The 24,437-nt window shown below is 42.6% G+C and overlaps 1 protein-coding gene across 1 annotated transcript in view; it reads right to left on the minus strand.

Moving 5' to 3' along the window:
* Positions 1 to 24,437, minus strand: part of LOC139559996 (parathyroid hormone/parathyroid hormone-related peptide receptor-like) — an 87,659-nt gene that overhangs the window by 8,552 nt on the left and 54,670 nt on the right. The window contains exons 3-10 of the mRNA XM_071376507.1: positions 21,904 to 22,014; positions 21,225 to 21,349; positions 18,056 to 18,150; positions 13,163 to 13,349; positions 11,277 to 11,430; positions 5,774 to 5,834; positions 5,149 to 5,215; positions 4,876 to 4,970 (exon numbers count right to left, since the gene is read on the minus strand). Of these exons, the coding sequence (XP_071232608.1) occupies positions 4,876 to 4,970; positions 5,149 to 5,215; positions 5,774 to 5,834; positions 11,277 to 11,430; positions 13,163 to 13,349; positions 18,056 to 18,150; positions 21,225 to 21,349; positions 21,904 to 22,014 (895 nt within the window). The remainder of the gene's footprint in view (positions 1 to 4,875; positions 4,971 to 5,148; positions 5,216 to 5,773; positions 5,835 to 11,276; positions 11,431 to 13,162; positions 13,350 to 18,055; positions 18,151 to 21,224; positions 21,350 to 21,903; positions 22,015 to 24,437) is intronic.

Below are 24,437 nucleotides of genomic sequence, written 5' to 3' on the forward strand. Positions count from 1 at the left end.
ATAGTCCAGCAACATCAAGGCAGTTATATACAATTTAAAATATTACATGACATTACACTTTTCACAACACATTAAGTGTGTTCCCTCAGGCAGTGACTCTATCACATATCTACAATACAAAATCCATGTGTACGTGTGTGTAGAGTGTGTGTCTTATCATGTGTATTTGTGTGTGCCTGTGTGTCTCTTCACAGTTCCTGCTGTTCCATAAAGTGTATTTTTATCAGTTAAAAAAAAAACTGATTCCACTGCTTGCATTAGTTACCTGATGTGGAATAGAGTTCCATGTAGCCATGGCTCTATGTAGTACTGTGCACCTCCCATAGTCTGTTCTTGACTTGGGGATTGTGAAGAGACCTTTGGTGGCATGTCTTGTGGGGTATGCATGGGTGTCCGAGCTGTGTACTCGTAGTTTAAACAGACATCTTGGTCCATTCATCATGTCAAAACTTCTTACAAAAACAAGTAGTGATGAAGTAAATCTCTCCTCCAATTTGAGTCATGAGAGATTTACATGTATATTATTAAATGTTAGCTCTCCGTGTACATTTAAGGGCCAGCAGTGCTGCCCTGTTCTGAGCCAATTGTAATTTTCCTAAGTACCTCTTCGTGGCACCTTACCACACGACTGAACAGTAGTCCAGGTTTGACAAAACTAGGGCCTATAGGACCTGCCTTGTTGATAGTGTTGTTAAAAAGGCAGAGCAGCACTTTATTATGGACAGACTTCTCCCCATTTTAGTTACTGTTGTATCAACATATTTTGACAGTTTACAATCCAGGGTCATGCCAGTTTAGTCACCTCGACTTGCTCAATTTCCACATTATTTATTACAAGATTTAGTTGAGGCTTAGGGTTAGTGAATGATTTGTCCCAAATACAGTGCTTTAAGTTTTTGAAATATTTAGGACTAACTTATTCCTTGCCACCCATTCTGAAACTAACTGCAGTTCTTTGTTAAGCGTTGCAGCCATTTCAGTCGCTGTAGTAGCTGATGTGTATAGTGTTGAGTCATCCGTATACATAGACACACTGGCTTTACTCAAATCCAGTGGCATGTCATTAGTAAAGATTTAAAAAAATAAGGGGCCTAGACAGCTGCCCTGGGGAATTCCTGATTCTACCTGCATTATGTTGGATAGGCTTCCATTAAATAACACCCTCTGTGTTCTGTTAGATAGGTAACTCTTTATCCACAATATAGCAGGGGGTGTAAAGCACCATAAGCAGAGACTATGATTGATAATGTCAAAAGCCGCACTGAAGTCTAACAAAACAGCTCCCACAATCTTTTTATCATAAATTTCTCACAGCCATCAGTCATTTGTGTAAGTGCCGTGCTAGATGTTGACTGTCCTTCCCTATAAACATGCTGAAAGTGTGTTGTCAATTTGTTTACAGTAAAATAGCATTCTATCTGGTCAACAACATTTTTCCCAAAAGTTTACTAAGGGTTGGTAACAGGCTGACTGGTCGGCTATTTGAGCCAGTAAAGGGAGCTTTAGTATTCTTGGGTAGCGGAATTCATTTTGCTTCCCTCCAGGCCTAAGGGAAAACACTTTCTCGTAGGCTTAGATTGAAGATATGGCAAATAGGTGTGGCAATATCGTCCACTATTATCCTCAGTAATTTTCCATTAATTCTCAGACCCCGGTGGCTTGTCATTGTTGATAACCAACAATACTTTTTTCACCTCCACACTAATTTTTACAGAATTCAAAATTACAATGCTTGTCTTTCATAATTTGATCAGTTATACTTGGATGTTTAGTGTCAGCGTTTGATGTTGGCATGCCATGCGAATCCTGCCAATGAAAAACTAATTAATTAATAATAATCAATATCAGTGTGTTTCATGATGAATGAGCCATCTGATTCAATGAATGATTAGTTTGCCTTTTTGCCCAAAATGTCATTTAAGGTGCTCCAAAGATTTTTACTCTCATTCTTGATATAATTTATTTTTGTTTCAGTGTAGTTTCTTCTTTTTATTCAGTTTAGTCACATGATTTCTCAATTTGAAGTATGTTTGCCAAATGGTTGTGCAGCCAGACTTATTTGCCATTCCTTTTGCCTCATCCTTCTCAACCATACAATTTTTCAATTCCTCATCATGCTTATTAGTAACTAGAATAAAACTATTTCATAAATGTGTTAAGTGCAGCTTCTGGGTTGCTCCTCATTACAGACCAACAAGTATTATTTATATCAACAACATAGGAATCACTACAAAACATCTTGTATAACCTCTTATACACTATATTAGGCCCAGCCTTTGGAACTAGATATGGCTACTATATTGTGATCCCTACAGCCGATGGATTTGGATACAGCTCTAAAGCAAATTTCTGCAGCATTAGTAAAGATGTGATCAATACATGTTTACGATTTAATTCCTGTGCTGTTTGTAACTACCATGGTAGGTTGACTGATAAGAAGCTTTTTCTTGAGTGGGCAGCTTGATGAAAGGCAGTCAATATTTAAAATCACCCAGATAATATACCTCTATGTTGATATCACATACATTATCAAGCATTTCACACATGTTATCCAGATACTGACTGTTAGCACTTGGTGGTCTATAGCAGCTTCCCACAAGAATAGGCTTTAGGTGAGGCATATGAACCTGTAGCCATATTACTTCAACAGGATTAAACAGGAGATTGTCTCTTAGCTTTACAGGAATGTGGTTCTGAATATAAACAGCAACACATCCACCATTGGCATTTCTGTATTTTCTGTAGATGTTATAACCATGTATTGCTACCACTGTATCAAAGGTATTATCTAAGTGAGTTTCAGAGATTCAGAATATGAATGTCATCTGTTTCTATCAAATTATTGATTTCATTAACCTTGTTCTTAAGCTACATATATTAACATAGGCTATTTTTATCACTTTTCTGGGATGCTTGATTGTTTTCATTGCTTTACTGGGAAGCGTAGCAGAAGTAGACATGCTCATGTTATTTATGTTAGTGGAAGGTGAGCTGCACAGTGGACTTCCTACTAGGGCACACCGCGTCAGTGCTAACAGTATAACTCTGGTTCATAGGCACATGATTGCTGTTTACAATAGCTGTAGGATCAGCAGGCATTCAAGGCAGTTAAAGGGATATACAATGCATTCGGGAAAGTATTCAGACCCCTTGCCTTTTTCCACATTTTGTTACGTTAAAGCCTTATTCTAAAATGGATGAAAAAAAAAACATTCATCAATCAACACACAATACCCCATAATGACAAAACAAAACCTGTTTTTTAGAATTCTTTTCAAATGTATGAAAAAACCCCAGAAATATCACATTTAAGTAAGTATTCAGACCCTTTACTCAGTACTTTGCTGAAGCACCTTTGGCAGCGTTTACAGCCTTGAGTCTTCTTAGGTATGACACTACAAGCTAGACACGCCTGTATTTGGGGAGTTTCTCCCATTATTCTCTGCAGATCTTCTCAAGCTCTATCAGGTTGGATGGGGAGCGTCGCTGCACAGCTATTTTCAGGTCTCTTCAGAGATGTTCGGTCGGGTTCAAGTCTGTGCTCTGGTTGGGCCACTCCAGGACATTCAGAGACTTGTTCTGAAGCAACTCCTGCGTTGTCTTGGCTGTGTCCTGAGGGTTGTTGTCATGTTGGAAGGTGAACCTTCACCCCAGTCTGAGGTCCTGAGCACTCTGGAGCAGGTTTTCATCAAGTATCTCTCTGTACTTTGCTCCATTCATCTTTCCCTCGATCCTGACTAGTCTCCCAGTCAGTGCCGCTGAAAAACATCCCCACAGCATGATGCTGCCACCATCATGCTTCACCATAAGGATGGTGCCAGGCTTTCTCCAGACGTGACGCTTGGCATTCTGGCCAAAGAGTTCAATCTAGGTTTCATCAGACCAGAGAATCTTGTTTCTCATGGTCTGTGAGTCTGTTAGGTGCCTTTTGGAAAACTCCAAGCGGGCTGTCTTTTGCCTTTTACTGAGGAGTGGCTTCCGCCTGGCCACTCTAACTAAAAGGCCTGATTGGGAGAGTGCTGCAGAGATGATTGTCCTTCTGGAAGTGTCGCCTATCTCCACAGAGGAACTTTGGAGCTCTGTCAGAGTGACCCTCGGGTTCTTGGTCACCTCACTGACCAAGGCCCTTCACCCCAGATTGCTCAGTTTGGCCGGGCGGCCAGCTCTAGGAAGTCTTGGTGGTTCCAAACTTCTTCCATTTAAGAATGATGGAGGCCACAGTGTTCTTGGGGACCTTCAATGCTGCAGACATTTTTTGGTTCCCTTCCCCAGATCTGTGCCTTGACACAATCCTGTCTCGGAGCTCTACGGACAATTACTTCAACCTCATGGCTTGGTTTTTGCTCTGACAACTGTGGGACCTTATATAGACAGGTATGTGCCTTTCCAAATCATGTCAAATCAATAGAATTTACTACAGGTGGACTCCAATCAAGTTGTAGAAACATCTCAAGGATGATCAATGGAAACAGGATTCCCCTAGAGCTACATTTCGGTCTGAATTCTTATGTAAATAAGATATCTGTTTTATATTTTTAATACATTTGCAAAAACTTAGAGAAACCTGTTTTCAGGTCGTCATTATGGGTATTGTGTGTAGGTTGATGAGGGAAAAAATGATTGTATACATTTTGAAAGAAGGCTGTAATGTAACAAAATGTGGAAAAAGGGGTCTGAATACTTTCCGAATGCACTGTACATTAGGTTACTTATATTGTGTCTACCAACGCCCCTGGGATAATGTACATTTGCTGAAGCATTATGACAACTCAGCGACACAATGGTAGGGATTAACTGAGCTGGGCTTGGGCATACATGTCATGATAAAGCAGTCAGGGAAGGAACAGTCAGTTCAGTCAGAGTATGGCTTCTTACCTGTACTGCTGTCTTGTGTCACATCTGCCAGCATTTGTCTCTCGAAGTTTAGTAGCCAGAACTCGGATTATATTCAGGAACAGCATAAAATTCACCTTTGATAAAAGACAATGACACAATGTAGCACACCAAAGCCCAATATCTCAACTACTAACTCTCTCAGAAAGCAGATAGTGGTAATAGTGGTCAGTAATTGTGATAATTAAACGTGTCAATTGAAAATGTTAAATGCCATTATGCCAATTAACATTTTCAATTGACATGTTTACTTACCACTATTGCTGTTAGAATGGGCACTTGTACAATCCACTTCAGATTGCCTGCACTTAGGTCCCAGCACCTGTAAGTGATAAACAGGGAATTTATGAAAAACGAATATAGATACGCATGATTGTGTAACTAATCGCCTTCAGGAACTAATCTATTTCGGTATATCCTAGTGTAACAACAACACATGGGGAAGTTGGCAACCCTTACAGACTGGTCCTAGGCTCTAAAGTCTTGGCTGGAATTCAATCCAGCCTGCCATAGCAATGTTTTACGCATGGTCCTTGTGTACAAGCTACTGCCTGCGCGCACACAATTCTTATTCTGAAAATGGTCAGAATCTACCTTAGGGTGGAGTCAACGTGATAGGCTAGTAGTAGCATGTTTCTACAGTACTCAAAGTAATTCTGTGATTTTATATAACCATGTGGAAATAGTTACTACCGTGTAAATACTGCAATGTGGGTTTCGATTAAATTGAAGACGTACACTCTGCCTTTAAACATTCTATGAACCTAAGGGGATTCTTGAACACGTTCTAAGGTTCTGAAAGATTCTGGCAAATGCACAGTACTGTGTGCTCAGAGCCAACATCAATGATGACAAATTGGGATTACAGCGCAATACTTACTCTGTGTCTGCCAAGGTGGCTCTTACACTTGCCCACACTGTCACAAACATAGCTGGGACCCCTGCAAATCAACAACGAACATCAAGATAGATCTCAAAACAACTTAACAGCTGAGACCCCTGCAAAACAGATTATAATGATCTATAAATCACACAAATAATGATTAAACACAAAATACAGCAATTTTCTTCCAATTATTATAGTGGGTTCAAGTCAAAATTAGCCTTGTAATATACTGTTAATAAAGCGAGGCAATTGGGCGACACAGCATCCACATTGTATGCGCTGTGCTAACATGACCGTCACGCACAGTGTGTACAATGCAGGAGCCGTACAGCCTAGCTCTCTGAACTATTCTTGGGTTCTGTGTATAACAGTATTCACACCGTATGTGTGAAAACATGAAATAGTTAATAATTGTTGTTAAAACTCGTTTTTCAACCACTCCGCAAATTTATTGTTAACAAACTATAGTTTTGGCAAGTTGGATAGGACATCTACTTTGTGCATGACACAAGTAATTTTTCCAACAATTGTTTACAGACAGATTATTTCACTGTATCACAATTCCAGTGGATCAAAAGTTTACATACACTAAGTTGACTGTGCCTTTAAACAGCTTGGAAGATTCCAGAAAATTATGTCATGGTGTAACGGCGTTCCTCTCTCTCTTCATACGAAGAGGAGGAGCAAGGATTAAACCAAGGTGCAGCGCGTTGAAATGACATACTGAAGTTTATTTCAACAAGAACAAAACGAACTATACTTGAAATGATACAAAATAACAAAACGAAAATAGACAGACTTAGAACGACGAACTTACATGAAACACGAAGAACGAACGAACAAGTACTTACTACAAAACAAACAAACGAACGAAACAGTCCCGTATGGTGCAAACATATACACAGACACAGGAGACAACCACCCACAAACAAACAGTGTGAACAGCTAACCTATATATGGTTCTCAATCAGAAGACAACGTCAAACACCTGTCTCTGATTGAGAACCATATAAGGCTGATTACAATAGACCTAAACATAGAAACACAAAACATAGAAATGCCCACCCACACTCACGCCCTGACCGACTAACACATACAAAACAACAGAAAATAGGTCAGGAACGTGACATAACCCCCCCCCCCCCCTCAAGGTGCGAACTCCGGGCGCACCAGCACAAAGTCTAGGGGAGGGTCTGGGTGGGCATCTGACCACGGTGGTGGCTCAGGCTCTGGACGAGGTCCCCACCCCACCATAGTCAATCCCAGCTTCCTTAGCCTCCTCAAAATGACCACCCTCCAAATAACCCCACCTAAATTAAGGGGCAACACCAGAATAAGGGACAGCTCCGGGACAAGGTAGCTCAGGACAGTGAGGTAGGTCGGGATAGAGAGGTAGCTCAGGATAGAGAGGTAGCTCAGGATAAAGAGGTAGCTCAGGATAGAGGGGCAACTCCAGACTGAAGGGCAGCTCTGGACAGAGAGACAGCTCTGGACTGAGGGGCAGTTCTGAATTACTAACAGCTTAGGGCTGAGGGGCAGCTCATGGCTGACTGACGGCTCTGGACGCTCATGGCAGGCTGACGGCTCTGGAAGCTCATGGCAGGCTGACGGCTCTGGAAGCTCATGGCAGGCTGACGGCTCTGGACGCTCATGGCAGGCTGACGGCTCTGGACGCTCATGGCAGGCTGACGGCTCTGGACGCTCATGGCAGGCTGACGGCTCTGGACGCTCATGGCAGGCTGACGGCTCTGGACGCTCATGGCAGGCTGACGGCTCTGGACGCTCATGGCAGGCTGACGGCTCTGGACGCTCATGGCTCACTGGCGGCTCTGGCAGATCCTGTCTGTCTGGCGGCTCTGGCAGATCCTGTCTGGCTGGCGGCTCTGGCAGATCCTGTCTGGTTGGCGGCTCTGGCAGATCCTGTCTGGTTGGCGGCTCTGGCAGATCCTGTCTGGTTGGCGGCTCTGGCAGATCCTGTCTGGTTGGCGGCTCTGGCAGATCCTGTCTGGTTGGCGGCTCTGGCAGATCCTGTCTGACGAATGGCTCTAGCGGCTCCTGACTGACTATCGGCTCTGACGGCTCGGGACAGACGGGCGGCTCTAATGGCTCGGGACAGACGGATGGCTCAGACGGCACTGGGGAGACGGATGGCTCAGATGGCGCTGGGGAGACGGATGGCTCAGATGGCGCTGGGGAGACGGATGGCTCAGATGGCGCTGGGGAGACGGATGGCTCAGATGGCGCTGGGGAGACGGATGGCTCAGATGGCGCTGGGGAGACGGATGGCTCAGATGGCGCTGGGGAGACGGATGGCTCAGATGGCGCTGGGGAGACGGATGGCTCTGGCCGGATAAGGCGCACTGTAGACCTGGTGCGTGGTGCCGGAACTGGAGGCACCGGGCTAAGGACACGCACCTTCATGCTAGTGCGGGGAGCAGGGACAGGGCACACTGGACTCTCAAAGCGTACTCTGTGCCTGGTGCGTGGTACCGGCACTGGTGGCACCGGGCTGAGTGCACGCACATCAGGACTAGTACGGGGAGAAGTAACAGTGTGTACCGGACTCAGGAGACGCACAGGTGGCTTAGTGCGTGGTGCCGGAACTGGAGGCACCGAACTGGATACACGCACCATAGGGAGAGTGCGTGGAGGAGGAACAGGGCTCTGGAAACGCACTGGAAGCCTGGTGCGTGGTGTAGGCACTGTTGGTACTGGACTGGGGCGGGGAGGTGGCGCCGGAAATACCGGACCGTGCAGGCGTACTGGCTCTCTTGAGCATTGAGCCTGCCCAACCTTACCTGGTTGAATGCTCCCGGTCGCCCGACCAGTGCGGGGAGGTGGAATAACCCGCACCGGGCTATGTAGGCGAACCGGGGAAACCATGCGTAAGGCAGGTGCCATGTATGCCGGCCCGAGAAGACGCACTGGAGACCAGACGCGTTGAGCCGGCCTCATGACACCTGGCTCAATGCCCAATCTAGCCCCACCAGTGCGGGGAGGTGGAATAGCCCGCACTGGCTATGCTGGCGAACCGGGGACACCATCTGTAAGGCTGGTGCCATGTATGCCGGCCCGAGGAGACGCACTGGTGGCCAGATGCGTTGGGCCGGCTTCATGACATCCGGCTCGATGCCCAACCTAGCCCTCCCAGTGCGGCAAGGTGGAATAGCCCGCACTGGGCTAAGCACGCGTACTGGGGACACCGTGCGCTTTACCGCATAACACGGTGTCTGACCAGTACGACGCCCTCTCACTCCACGGTAAGCACGGGGAGTTGGCTCAGGTATCCTACCCGGCTTTGCCACACTCCTCGTGTGCCCCCCCCAAGAAATTTTTGGGTCTGACTCTCGGGCTCCCAACCGCGTCGCCGCGCTGCCTCCTCATACCAGCGCCTCTCTGCCTTCGCTGCCTCCAGCTCCGCCTTGGGACGGCGATATTCCTCTGGCTGAGCCCAGGGTCCTTTGCCGTCCAGGATCTCCTCCCATGTCCATGAATCCTGGGATCTCTGCGGTTGCTGTCGCTGCCCTTTTCCCCGCTGCTTGATCCTGGTAATTTGGTGGGTGGTTCTGTAACGGTGTTCCTCTCTCTCTTCATACGAAGAGGAGGAGCAAGGATTAAACCAAGGTGCAGCGCGTTGAAATGACATACTGAAGTTTATTTCAACAAGAACAAAACGAACTATACTTGAAATGATACAAAATAACAAAACGAAAATAGACAGACTTAGAACGACGAACTTACATGAAACACGAAGAACGAACGAACAAGTACTTACTACAAAACAAACAAACGAACGAACGAAACAGTCCCGTATGGTGCAAACATATACACAGACACAGGAGACAACCACCCACAAACAAACAGTGTGAACAGCTAACCTATATATGGTTCTCAATCAGAAGACAACGTCAAACACCTGTCTCTGATTGAGAACCATATAAGGCTGATTACAATAGACCTAAACATAGAAACACAAAACATAGAAATGCCCACCCACACTCACGCCCTGACCGACTAACACATACAAAACAACAGAAAATAGGTCAGGAACGTGACACATGGCTTTAGAAGCTTCTGATAGGCTAATTGACATAATTTGAGACAATTGGAGCTGCACCTGTGGATGTATTTCAAGACCTACCTTCAAAATCAGTGCCTCTTTGCTTGACATCATGGGAAAATCAAAAACAAATCAGTCAAGACCTCAGCAAAAAAATTGTAGACCTCCACAAGTCTGGTTCATCCTTGGGAGCAATTTCCAAACACCTGAAGGTACCACGTTCATCTGTACAAACAATAGTACGTAAGTATAAACACCATGGGACCACGCAGCCGTCATACCGCTCAGGAAGGAGACGCGTTCTGTCTCCTAGAGATGAACATACTTTGGTGCGAAAAGTGCAAAACAATCCCAGAACAACAGCAAAGGACCTTGTGAAGATGCTGGAGGAAACGGGTACAAAAGTATCTATATCCACAGTAAAACGAGTCCTATATCAACATAACCTGAATGGCCGCTCAGCAAGAAAGAAGCCACTGCTCCAAAACCAACATAAAAAAGCCAGACTGCAGTTTGCACATGGGGACAAAGATCATACTTTTTGGAGAAATGTCCTCTGGTCTGATGAAACAAAAATAGAACCGTTTGGCCATAATGACCATCGTTATGTTTGGAGGAAAAATGGGGAGGCTTGCAAGCCGAAGAACACCATCCCAACCATGAAGGACGGGGGTGGTAGCATCATGTTGTGGGGTGCTTTGCTGCAGGAGGGACTGGTGCACTTCACAAAATAGAGGGCATCATGAGGCGGGAAAATTATGTGAATATATTGAAGCAACATCAAGACATCAGTCAGGAAGTTAAAGCTTGGTCGCAAATGGGTCTTCCAAATGGACAATGACCCCAAGCATACCTCCAAAGTTGTGGCAAAATGGCTTAAGGACAACAAAGTCAAGGTATTGGAGTGGCCATCACAAAGCCCTGACCTCAACCCTATAGAAAATGTGTGGGCAGAACTGAAAAAGGGTGTGCGAGCAAGGAGGCCAACAAACCTGACTCCGTTACACCAGCTCTGTCAGGACGAATGGGCCAAAATTCCCCCAACTTATTGTGGGAAGTTTGTACCCGAAACGTTTGACCAAAGTTAAACAATTTAAAGGCAATGCTACCAAATACTAATTGAGTGTATGTAAACTTCTGACCCACTGGGAACGTGATGAAAGAAATAAAAGCTGAAATAAATCATTCTCTACTATTATTCTGACATTTCACATTATTAAAATAAAGTGTTGATCCTAACTGACCTAAGACAGGGAATTTTTACTAGGTTTAAATGTCAGGAATTGTGAAAAACTGAGTTTAAATATATTGGCTAACGTGTATGTACACTTCCGACTTCAACTCTATTTGTTTTTTAAAGGGGTTCATTTAAGCTTATTGATTTCATTAGTAGCAGTGAATCTGCAGTAAAAATTTGTTTGCTATGACATCACATACCCCATCCAATCAAAGTGAATCCCCAGAGGTACTTCCTGTCTGAGAAGAAGGTCATGAAGATGAGGCTGTGGAGGTACAAGCCCTCTACTAGGATCCAGTAGTAGTTGGTGGCCAGGAAATACAGGAACAGGGTCACTGCTAATTTACAGCCAATCTAAAGGAAACACAACAGACAAATACATCTAATATACTGAATTTACTAAATACAATAGGCTATTTCATGGTCACAAGCACAAGGTTCTTCTTGTAGTGACCTGAAGCCATACATTTTGAATCTTTAGAATCCACTCTTGCTTTGCACTGTTATATACTGCTTGGCTTGTGTGACATACAGAAACACTAAGGGTAGTGTGTACACTGACAAATGTGTATTCACTTTGCAGGGAGTAAACCAACATTTAAGCCTCTCCATGATGAAACTTCTAGGTTCCAAGCACGGTTTGTACAATGAAAGATTTATTCTAATCCAATTAATACTGTGCATTGCTCAAACCTGGAGAGGTTGATAAAATATACAGGGAATTAAACAACAGGGAATTCCTGGTAGTTTAGCCTGTGTATGCCCCAAGAGATGCCAACCTATATGCCTCTGTCTGTCCTACTCAGTGGTGTAGTGGTCCCTGGAGAAGTGGGTATACTCAAATTTAGCCATTTTCCCCCTCAAACGGCCCACCCGAAGATGTTTAAGCCTATCATTAGCATCACTATATTTTTCTGGTTCATTAAATTGTATGAAACCTGGATGTTTTACTTCATATTATGAGGCATGACTTACCCTGCTTCAAAGTAACCTAAAGCCAAAATCTCACCATAGAAACGTGGAGGCAATTATTTTATAAAGACTTCTCATTTCCGCTCTCCTGTTCTATTGTTTTTCAAATCAACTTTCTTTCATTGTCTGGCAGCCAAAGATATTATCCTTGTCATATGAGCAACCCATAATAGTTGTTGCATCATTATATCTCCCCTCTTTCTAAATGTCCATCTCTGTCCAGGACAGAGTGCAATTTTCCCGCAAATTGCATTTTGGAACATTTGAGAGTAGGCCTACCGCCGTGTGCATATTGCTGCGCTTAAAACGTGAAGAACTAAGAGTTTATCAACATTTTAAGCTAAACATTCTGATCGGTTCCATTAGGCTTATTAATTGATAAGGCGTATACCTCCAATACTGGTCCTAATCCTCTACCAGGATACTTTGATGTACAGTACCAGTCAAGACTTTGGACACACCTACTCATTCAAGGGTTTTTCTTTATTTTTACTATTTTCTACATTGTAGAATAATAGCGAAGACATCAAAACTATGAAATAACACATATGGAATCATGTAGTAACCAAAAACGTTTTCAACAAATCCGAATATGTTTTAGATTTTAGATTCTTCAAAGTAGCCACCCTTTGCCTTGATGACAGCTTTGCACTCTCTCAACCAGCTTCATGAGGTATGATAATATGCGCGAGCCAAGAGAGACTTATCCTCTTAGCTTTCTTATCCAGTTTTATAATCAGACTTTCTTTGTGGCAAGTCTTTACAAATAGCATTGATTTAGCTTATTTAGAAATGCTGCGAGAGAAAGTAATAAAACAATCATAATGAAACGCCTCAAGAGTCATGTGTACTGAACGCTGGAATGACTGAATGCTAGCAACTCATATCGAATAGTCCCTGGATTACATTGATCACTATGTCCGGCCTTTTACAATGATCCAACAAATTTAGAACAGACGTTTCACAAAAACAGTCAGAACTGTATTTATGAAAATATGTTCTACGTAAATAATTACACAGGTGCCTTGGTCAATAACTTCACTACCTTAGCCTGGTACTTACTATTCTCACATATTAATCCTCCTATAGTCTGGGGACAATGTTAGGTACTTACAAACGGGGTTTTGTTAGCTGGAGGAGCCTCAGTGATGGACTTGAGATCTTCCACACTGACTCTTTCCATGTCCTCTAGGGCAGAACCAGAGTATAGCACCACATCCTTTATGAAGATGCTGATGCCTCGCAGCATGAAAGACACAAACAGGTGCATGTGGATGTAGTTCCTGGTACAATGCAACCGCCTGGATGAGTGGAGGAGATAAATATACAAAAAAAGATATCATCTTCACAGTGACAAGCAATAGTCGTGTTGTGGTAATACTAGGTCATACTATTGGCTTACTCAAACCAAAGACAATCATTGAAAGAAATACAGAAATGCTTGTGCAAAACTTCTGAGAAACTGTTTAAATCTTATCAAGGTGGTAAGTGTGTGGAGGGGGGAAGAGTTTTCCACAGCGAGTGTGTTTGTATGTACAGTACCAGTCAAACATTTGGACACAGCAACTCATTCCAGGGTTTTTCTATTTTTTTTAACCATTTTCTACATTGTAGAATAATAGTGAAGACATCAAAACAAAGAAATAACACATATGGAATCATGTAATAACCCCAAAAAAGTGTTAAACAAATCAAAATATATTTTATATTTGAGATTCTTCAAAGTAGACACCCTTTCTGCAAAGCTGTCATCAAAGCACTCTTGGCATTCTCTCAACCAGCTTCATGGTTTAGTCAACTGGAATGCATTTCAATTAACAGGTGTGCCTTGCTAAAAGTTAATTTGTGGATTTTTTTTCATTCTTAATGCGTTTGAGCCAATCAGTTGTGTTGTGACAAGGTAGGGGGGTATACAGAAGATATCCCTATTTGGTAAAAGACCAAGTCCATATTAAGGCAAGAACAGCTCAAATATGCAAAGAGAAACAACAGTCCATCAGTACTTTATGACATGAAGGTCAGTCAATATGGAAAATTATGGAAAATTTCAATATAACCTTGCTAAAAGTTAATTTGTGGATTTTTTTTCATTCTTAATGCGTTTGAGCCAATCAGCCAATCGAACGTTTCTTCAAGTGCAGTCACAAAATCCATCACACTCTTTGATGAAACTGGCTCTCACGAGGACCGCCACAGGAATGGAAGACCCAGAGTTACCTCTGCTGCAGAGGATAAGTTCATTAGAGTTAACTGCATCTCAGATTGCAGCCCCAATAATTGCTTGACATAGTTCGAGTAACAGACACATCTCAACATCAACTGTTCAGGCCTTCATGGTCGAATTGCTGCAACAACAAAAAAACACTACTAAAGGACACCAGTAAGAAGAAGAGACTTCCTTTGGCTAAGAAACACGAGGAATGGACATTAGACCAGTGGAAATCTGTCCTTTGTTCTGATGAGTCCAAATTTGAGATTTTTGGTTCCAATAGCTGTGTCTTTGTGAGACGCAGAGTAGGTGAACGGATGATCACCACATGTGTGGTTCCCACCATGAAGCATGGAGGAGGAGGTGTGATGGGGCTTTGCTGGTGACAGTGTCGGTTATTTATTTAGAATTCAAGGCACACTTAACCAGCATGGCTACCACAGCCTTCTGCAGCGATATGCCATCCCATCTGGTTTGCGCTTCATTTGTTTTGCAACAGAACATTGACCCAACACACCTCCAGGCTGTGTTAGGGCTGTTTGACCAAGAAGGAGAGTGATGGAGTGCTGCATCAGATGACCTGGCCTACACAATCACCCAACCTCAACCCAATTGAGATGGTTTGGGATGAGTTGGACCGCAGAGTGAAGGAAAAGCAGTCAACAAGTGCTCAGCATATGTGGGAGCTCCTTCAATACTGTTGGAAAAGCATTCCAGGTGAAGCTGGTTGAGAGAATGCCAAGAGTGTGCAAAGCTGTCATCAAGGCAAAGGGTGGCTACTTTGAAGAATCTCAAATATATTTTGATTTGTTTAACACTTTTTCATATGTGTTATTTCATCGTTTCGATGTCTTCACTATTATTCTACATTGTATAAAATAGTAAAAATAAAGAAAAACCCTTGAATGAGTAGGTGTGTCCAAACTTTTGACTGGTACTGTATGTGTTCGTGATGTGTGTGAGTGTACGTGTGTTTGTATTTTCACACTCTTCAGAACAATACTCATCCTAATTAGAGCCAGCTGAATTCCGCGCTGACTATAACACATTCTTGAGATTTAGGGGCTTGAAAAGCACAAATATTGAATTGCAGAGCTCAAAGTGAGCTGTAAAAACAAAATTGCAAGCATGTGTTGAGCAGATCCAAGGGCATGCGTATTTCCTCCCAGACAAGCAAAAGTTTCTCACATTATCCTCAAAACATCCCTTGCCAACATTGAAGGGATAATTTGATGAAGTTGGAGTCGGATTGTATTGTGTTGTCGATACACAGGCTATACCAAACTAAAAACGGTTATCTATATTCTGACATTTGCTTTCATGTAAATCCAAGCATTTGTCAGACACCCCATGTTGGCAACAAATGTTAGCCTCCAGCGATATAAAATTATTATTGATCATGAAGCCAATTTGGCTAAGAATATTCTAAAAACCCTTATCAGTGTAGTGATGGGGGAACAAATCGATACAGTTACATATTATTTTGGACAATATTTTATTTTATTTTATTGATACTTTGACTCCAAGTGTCAATTGCTAGGTAGTGTTATTTGGCGCTATTCGGCTGTACCTGCACCAAAACTCTGGTATTTCATTGCATAGCTTGTTCTCCATCTTCTTTTAAATAACGAGCCATTATGTTTTCATATTTCCATGACTGATCAAAACTAATTTCCTCATGTTCTCTCGTTTCTCTGCAGCAGACATATAGTGAGCATTCTTTTTGGAACATCAAATCGCAATAACATGTCAGTATTGAATCGCAATACACATAAAATTGTGAGAATCGCAATATATATTGTATCGGCACGTAAGTATTGTGATAATATCCCTGGCAATTCCCAGCCCTGTATCTGTCACGCCCTGACCGTAGAGATCTTTTTATTCTCTATGTTTGGTTGGTCAGGGTGTGACTCGGGTGGGAAACTCTATGTTCTGTGTTTCTATGTTTTGGCCGGGTATGGTTCTCAATCAGGGACAGCTGTCTATCGTTGTCTCTGATTGGGAATCATACTTAGGCAGCCTTTTTTCCTTTTGTATTTTGTGGGTAGTTGTCTTTGTTAGTGGCCTGTATAGCCCTAGTAAGCTTCACGTTAGTTTTTGTTGTTTCTTGTTTTGTTGGCGACATTTATAATAAAGAAAGATGCACGCTCACCACGCTGCACCTTGGTCCGGTCATTTCCACGACGACGGCGATCGTGACAATATCAGTGTAGGCCTACAGTGTATTACTGTGGCAAGCAGTGAGTATATATAACAAGTAACCGCAGAAAACTCATGAATCATTATTTGCTTGTGTCTAACCTCTGCAGTCAACCCCATTACTACATTTTAGTCATTTAGCAGACGCACTTATCCAAACCGACTTATAAGAGCAATTAAGGTGCCTTGCTCAAGGGTACATCGGCCGATTTTTCACCTAATTGGCTTAGGGATTACTGGCCCAACGCTCTTAACCACTAAGCTACCTGCCACCTCTCAACTGGCTATTAAGATATTGGACAAGCTCTCCTTTGGGGAATTTTGATTTGTGAAGTGGTGAGGGAAACTAATTTGTGAACAGGAAGAGGAAAAACACCAGTGCTAATGTGCAGTATGTATCCCTCGGTCTCTCCACAGAAAACATTTATGAACCTGCCTCTCCTGTGTCTGAGGGTTTTAAAAGCCTGACATGTTAAAGGGAAGAGGGAGATGTAGCTGGAGTGCTCCTGAATGCGCTGCTGGGACGTCAGCCCAGACCCCCGGGGACCCACGAGACGTGTGATTAAACTAATTTGTCCTGTAGATTTCCTGGTGCCAGTTTAGGGTCTCTCTCTCTTAAAACATTTACTCCCTTCTGAGAAGCCTGGCTTAGGCTCTAAGTCACGTTGAGCGCAATGTTTGTGAACACAACTTTACACCAATTCCTGGACTTGACACTCTCCCTCCGCTAAACAAAAATTTGTAAATAATGGGGAGGTTTCCTTGCATTAATCACCTAAAAGAAAAATGAAACGATTCAATGTAAAATGTCAAACAAATTCAACCTTGTGTGCAAGGATTAGTGTTCATGCTGCTGAATTTGTTTTTTGTAATTTGTTATTTGGCTAAGGCAATGATAAGAACAAAGTAACTGTCTCTAGAAAATCCAACCAAATTCACTACATATCAAATTGACTGTCAGAATTAATTTGCCAATCTATTTCTCTTTCAGCCTGCCTTAACTGCCCGGACATGACAGAATATTAAATTAGGGTGAAACTGCACACCAATATATTAGTGATATTTATTTTTATTTAACTAGGCAAGTCAGTTAAGAACAAATTCTTATTTACAATGACAGCCTACCGGGGAACCGTGGGTTAACTGCCTTGTTCAGGGGTAGAACGACAGATTTTTACCTTGTCAGCTCAGGGATTCGATCCAGCAACCTTTCGGTTACTGGCCCAATGCTCTAACCACTAGGCTACCTGCCGCCCACATCTTCATGTAAACATACAACCAAGTAAATATAACCGCTAACCACGGCTGAGGTCTGAGATGAATAAGTATGAAAATAACAAAGACTACTGTAAATGCCAGCAAGATGAGGCACGATTCACAATTACACGCTGGCTCCAAGGCAACAACCTCAAAGGCAGCCACCTCTAATCCTTTTAAAAGTCAAACGCTCATGGAAAAGCAAAGGTAAAACATTACACAAACACATTTTGCAGGCTTTGTCTCTTTGTTTCACCACACAAACATTTGATGAGAGATTTGGTGGGAAACAAAATATTGACTGAGGAAGGAATTTTCCCAAAGACAAGTACTACTCACCGGAAATAACCCAGGATGATCACAGCCACCATAAGTGATCCCAGAGAGATGGAGTAGCCCACTGTGTAGATGAGGTACAAACGGTCAAATACTTCCTGTTGAGAGAGACAAGATCGTTTGAAGGAGAAATATTACGAGAGACAGAGTAGCCCATTGTGTAGATAAGGTACAGACGTTCAAATACTTCCTGTTGAGAGAGACAAGGTCATATGAAGGAGATATATTGTTAGTCATATCAGGTGGCAGGTCAGGAGTGAACTGTCTACTCAGAGGTGTCGGCCTACTTACAGTAGCCTGCTTGAGGAAGTGATAGATGTTTGATAAGTGTACCTGGTGTGCTACATTGATTGTTTTTTTTCAACATAAAAGTCATTGACCCAGGACATTCCAATTACACAATATTGTCCCCATAAATCTGCTGAAAGCGTTCATAGGGTCTCTGTGCCTCACTGTTTGAACCTTTATAGAGGCACTGAGGATAATGTTACTATACGACAAAAATGACTCACAGTTGCAGGCTACGCACTACTAAACAGAAAACTGCCGCGGACCAAAATCAAAACACCATGCATCTTAAAGCTCAAAGAAGGTGCTGTCATGGTGTGCGACCATTCCAAGGTCTAAGGTCATTTCATGGTGTGCGACCATTCCAAGGTCTAAGGTCATTTCATGGTGTGCGACCATTCCAGGCCTCTGATTAGTTTCTGAATAAAATAAGGTGCGTTACTTCTGACAGTGAGCTGCCCACCAGAGGACTGACGCCCACCAGGCAATGGGCTGCCCGCCAAGTGTCAGACTGAGATGGAGATTTCTAATAAACAGAATATTTGGCTTGAGAGATGTGCCGCACTGACAAAAGCCCTGGGTGGGGTGGGGTGTGGTGCGTGCTGGGGCTTCCAGCTGGAGATTACAGCACAGAGCAGGCAACCAGAGGACATACTGCTGGAGAGGTGAGCCGCTAAAAGAACCTGGATTCAAATAGGATTGGTTTTATTTCAAATATTTTAGCTGCACTTGATTGAGCTTGCCTGGCTAAAATAAATCCTGTTCACCTGGCACTCCAGGCAGGACTCAATCATACTCTCAAAGTATTTGAAATACTGTTTGAATCCAGGTCTGGCCTCTAGCTAGCTACCCGTGGTTGCTGGATCAACACAGCCTAGTGGAGAGGCTCCTCTGGGGCCTGCTGTAACCAGAGCCTACTCCACTGCTGTTATCATTTAGGGATGGGGACACAGTGCCAAACCCAAGGGTTCCTAAGTTGTGGTGCACGGCTGAAGGGTTTAATTTGGTGCATATGCATTTTTCATTAACTATAGCTGCTGCTATGAGTCCTGGGACCGGGAGACCATCAACATAAACATTTGAAGTCTAAGAAGAAATAAATCAGGGGCCCTCTCCTCAAAATGTGGATGGAAGGATACCCATGACATCCTCGCCCACAACCGTAATGTTGAGACCCACATTTAAAAGGAGGAGAGAAGAATGCACGTGCGGGGAGAGACCAGAGAAGTTTGGTTTAATATTCATATGAAGCCAGATATTTTGGGTTGCAGTAAGCGGTCTCTGGTGCACGTTATTATGGGAGTAAGCCCAAAAGCAGATAGCCTGGTTAAACCAGACTGAATCCAACCTACAGTACTCAGGATGACCTTTTCTGAACCTTGGCTGGAGCTAACCGCTAAGTATCCTTGCTCAGGTTAAGAGTGGGGAGTAGCGTTCGACAATTTCCTGCTTAGCGCCCTCGACTCGTCATTCAGGGACTGATTACTTACCGCCTCCTTTTACATGGCCCAGTGTTACCCATGGCAACCTGTTACCCATGGCAACCTGCTGACCACTAGACTTGGGCTCAATTCGAATTGAAGGCAGTCAATTCAGGAAGTGATTTGAATAAAAAATGTCTAAACTTTTGAAATAGCTTCTACTTTTCAGTTCATTGAGAAGTCATTGAAAATAAATGCATTTTTTTCGATTATTGAATTGTAATTTTTGCTTGCTTCCTGAATTTACTGCCTTCAATTCAAATGTAGCCCAACCTTGTTGTCCATTGGCCCAGGACTGAGTGTAACAGGCAATCCATTTGATCAATGAGCACCTCAAATAACAGTTGAGGGCAGAGGAAATAATAGAATGAATGGAATTGGAATGGCCTCTGTGATGATAACGGAACTAAGCAAAAATAAAGACGTAACAGTATCAGCAGTTTTTCTAGGATTAAAGATACTTTAAAGTGTTTAAGACATTACATTTTCCACATGTTGAATCTTTTCCTCGAAATCCTGGCTACAGCACTCATTTTTGTAGAGATGTGCCTGTCATATAGCCTTTATTCCGATATCCAATTCATCTCCAATATATTTAAGTCAGAAGAAGAAGCCTATCATATCAGATTGTAAGAAGGGGTTCAATGGAGGTAACGCTTCGCTTAATCTAGCAATAGATTATTTGTCCCAAACACAATTATAATCATTCCAAACATTGTTCACATAATCTCCAATGGGGAAATAAGTCAATAGTAAAGAATTGGCATGTCTGCTTTTCATTTGAAGTAGCCTCACATTTCTGAGGGGACACGTCTTTTGTTCCATTTGGCGACATTCTTCATCTAAATGGTAAACAGGGTTTTTATGTTGATCTTCTAAATATCTTTTGTCATTGTTAGGTTTCCTGCAAATGGGTAGAAGCATCAGAAAAAGCAGAATGTAAACGAGTCTAACAATGGGGATGGCAGACAGACGATGAACACTGTAGAGGTTCAAGAAGTTAGACATGTGAGGTTAGAGAATGATTGAGCCCTCAGAGAGCAGTAGCTAGCTAGCTCCTGCAGTATACTCACACACACATCCCCCCTACAGCTCCATCTGAATTGTGACAGAAATGAAAAGCGGCCTAACCTACACCAGTAAAAAGGGCCTAGTTTCTTACCAATCAGATCACACGTCCAATATCATACACATTCCAATACCTCCACATTGATTGTGTAGGCTAATGCTAGAACTGCCCTCAAACAATAGATTGAAATAGACTTAAATGTCACACTTTTTCCCCCAGAAAAAATACACACAATGGCCATTGTCCCTGTCCACTGCTATTGTGTCACGTCTCTGACAGTTGGCATTGTCTAATGGTGTGAAAAAATGCATGCTAGGATAGACATGACCCTCACCTTCTCATTATTTTGGTTATAGTGCGAGAGGAATTTTGCACATTCACTGTAGTTTGCCCATGTCTTGTTGTTGGTAGTGGTCAGCTCCCACGTCCCATTGTTGTCACAGCGACGATAGGCTAGTCCTGTAGAATACAACACATAGAATACAACAGAATGACAATGCACATGTCATTTCTTTTCACCTGTAAGTACATATTGGTGTTGTATACTAGGATATACTGTGCGTGACAATTTCCCAGAATAAATGTCCATGCCCATTGATTTTTTTATTTTATTTTTTAAACATGCTGTTGGCATTTTCTAGGAAACAAAGTGAATAGTATGTTAGGAGTTTGGTAGAATGTCATCACATCAGAAATCATGTGTATTTCTTCCAGTGTAACAGCCTTGTTAGATGAAGAACTCAAGTTTTAAAAGATCACATCTTGCTGCGTCGATGTAACTATAGAAAAGTATATAAAAGCAACGCCCCATGCTGTCTTCCAGAGTAAAGCAGTTACAAGAGGTTGTTTTCAGATTTTACAATAGTGAACACCATTACCTATAATATATGCCAATTAGCAGACACTTTTATCCAAAGCGACTTAGTCATGCGTGCGTACATTTGACGTAAAACTGAAAATTAGCTCAGTGAAAGAGAACTGTTGAACTGCAGGCTACCCAGGGCCTGTCTTACCTTTATGGTTGAAGTCGTAAATGTACTCTGGACAGGCAGTGGACACCAGCTTTCCAGGAGACCCCTCAGGCCAACAAACAATGCCATCCCACTCTGGCGAGCAGTAACCATCTGCAGGAATAGAGCCAAAGCAGTAGTGACATTTAAGCCTAGTGACGTTGACTGTTCACTGCCTTGGCTCCAACATTACGTCGCCTTAGGCTTCGTTATATTCCAAGACACCAATGAGTAGCTGTTTTTAGATTGTGTTGTCCCCTGAAAAGGATACACAAATGAACTTTAACCTAATGTCATGATCATAAATAGCACGTAGAGAAAGATGGCCCCAGTAGCCTGTTAATTGGTGGGTAAGTAGGAAATGGATATAATGTCCCTTGTTCACAACACCAGTCATCTACAGTGATCCCTCGCCACTTCGCGGTTCACTTATCGCGGATTCGCTATTTCGCGGATTTTCATAATGCATTTTTTATTTTTTTTTGGTGCATTGTGCTCTGCATTCTGATTCGCTAAAAACTCACTCCCGCTTCTTGTATCAAAACATGCTACGAATTGTGCTATCATTTTGTCGTCTCGTGCAGTTATGTGTACGTACATAAAACAGCTTGGCAAATTTACATTAAGTTGGCCAGGAAGGAAGGAAGGACTAACGCTTGGTCGCTTAGCAACCATGGTGCGAATGGCCACTGAACTTAAGCGAGTAGCTGAGGAATGGGACCCTTTGATGAGCCGTTCATTACAGTTCTCCAACGTAATCGATGGTGGCATGTCGGTGTACAAGGATCTTTTTGCAAAGAAGAAAAAAGAGCGACAACAGCTGCCTATCACTATGCTCTTCTCCCGAACAAACACACCTGCACCGCGGGCTTCAGAAGAAGAGAACACTGCAGAGCGCAGTCAGGATGCAGCGGCCCAGTCTGAAGAGCAGTGAAACGGCCTACACGTGAGTCACTGTATTTGTATACATGTAATAGTTGCTAATTGTAAAAAAAAAAAGAAGTTTTCTATTTCGCGGATTTCACTTATCGCGGGTCATTTTCGGAACGTAACCCCCGCGATAAACGAGGGATTACTGTATAGCAGTGATGTCTTCTGTCTGCTGGATATGTTTGATCATCCAGAGAAGATTTGTGGCTGCTGCTCTCCATCAAAACTACAATTAATGCTAAACAAACAAGCATATAATTCCCAAAATAGCTCAATGTCAACATTTTCAAGCAAATTTGTGTCATACTTCAATGTTTTTATTGTACTTTGTTTTGGCATGAATCTACTTCCACTGTTTACGTCCACCTCACAAGAAAGACATGCTTGTTACTCTATGTTGCTTCCGCCGCATGAAAAGGAGACTTGCAATGTTGCAGTCAGGAAATAACTGAGTAGGCCTATGCAGGCATGTTTCTAATGATCCATAGGAGGGGCATAGGCCTAAATGCACTATTTATTGAATGTTTATGATCTTACCGCAGCACTCACACACTTCAACATAAAGCGTATCTCTTCTGTTAAAGTGGTTTCAATATGGATCTTATTTGTGGAAATACCATGCAAAATCAAGAAAACAACAGCGACAATGGTGCAGGGTTCTGGATCCCTTGGGAAAAAACAAAGATACTATGGTACACCACTGAGACAGTCTAGTTCACCACAGTGGAAGAGCAGAGTCAAGCAGTTAGCAGTTCTGCTAACCTCTCTTATTTCCACCCTCTTGTAAAATCTTTCTTCCTCACCCCCTGGGTATGCGTACAGCGCGGTAAAGTTTTTGTTTGTATACTTTAAGCAAGTTTGCAAAAAATGCCTTTGACTCGCAAGGAATTATTGCTTTGGCAAACAGAACAAACCGTAGATAGATGTCAAGCAACCTTGTGTTCATTGATACATAGGGGCAGCAGTAGCATTTTAGAACAAAATTATTCTTAATTGTTAGCTATACCAAATGGTGCAGAAACCTTAGCCTTCCGACAGTGGGAATGTAGTACCCTCTCCCCACAGATCCCTGGCAGAAGCCACTTTCTGGCTACGCTTTCATTTTCTATTATTGAAAACATCTTCCCCACACTCACCACTAATAACTAGATAAGGATAAAACAAAAACGGTTTTCTCTTTGCTATGAAATGTATTACTTTCTCATTCATGTAATCAATGTTACAAAGAGGCTATGACGACATTATTTTTTATGTGCCTTCAAAATCGCCCGTCATTCGGATATCATAGTTAGAGAGCACACTTCATATTTTTTCAACTGGTTTTGGATTGAGAGAGAAGCCTAAGATGCTTCAGGTTTTTCTATATCAATGATCACATGTCCTGGGAGTGAAATCGGTCTTAGGTTTAAGTTTTTTTCACTGAACTTTTATAACCCATCGGACCACGTACCAACAGGCTCAAATTAAACACAGAACACACACATATATAATTTCCTATAAATTCCATGACCATGATTTAAATATAAATGTGACTATGGGGGAGTGGTGGACTTTGGTATTGGTGATGTAATTGAGGTTTATAATAACGCTTTCTTTTCCCTCCAGTC

Source organism: Salvelinus alpinus, chromosome 30 (genome assembly GCF_045679555.1).
Source record: "Salvelinus alpinus chromosome 30, SLU_Salpinus.1, whole genome shotgun sequence".
In the NCBI taxonomy this organism is placed as follows: Eukaryota; Metazoa; Chordata; class Actinopteri; order Salmoniformes; family Salmonidae; genus Salvelinus; species Salvelinus alpinus.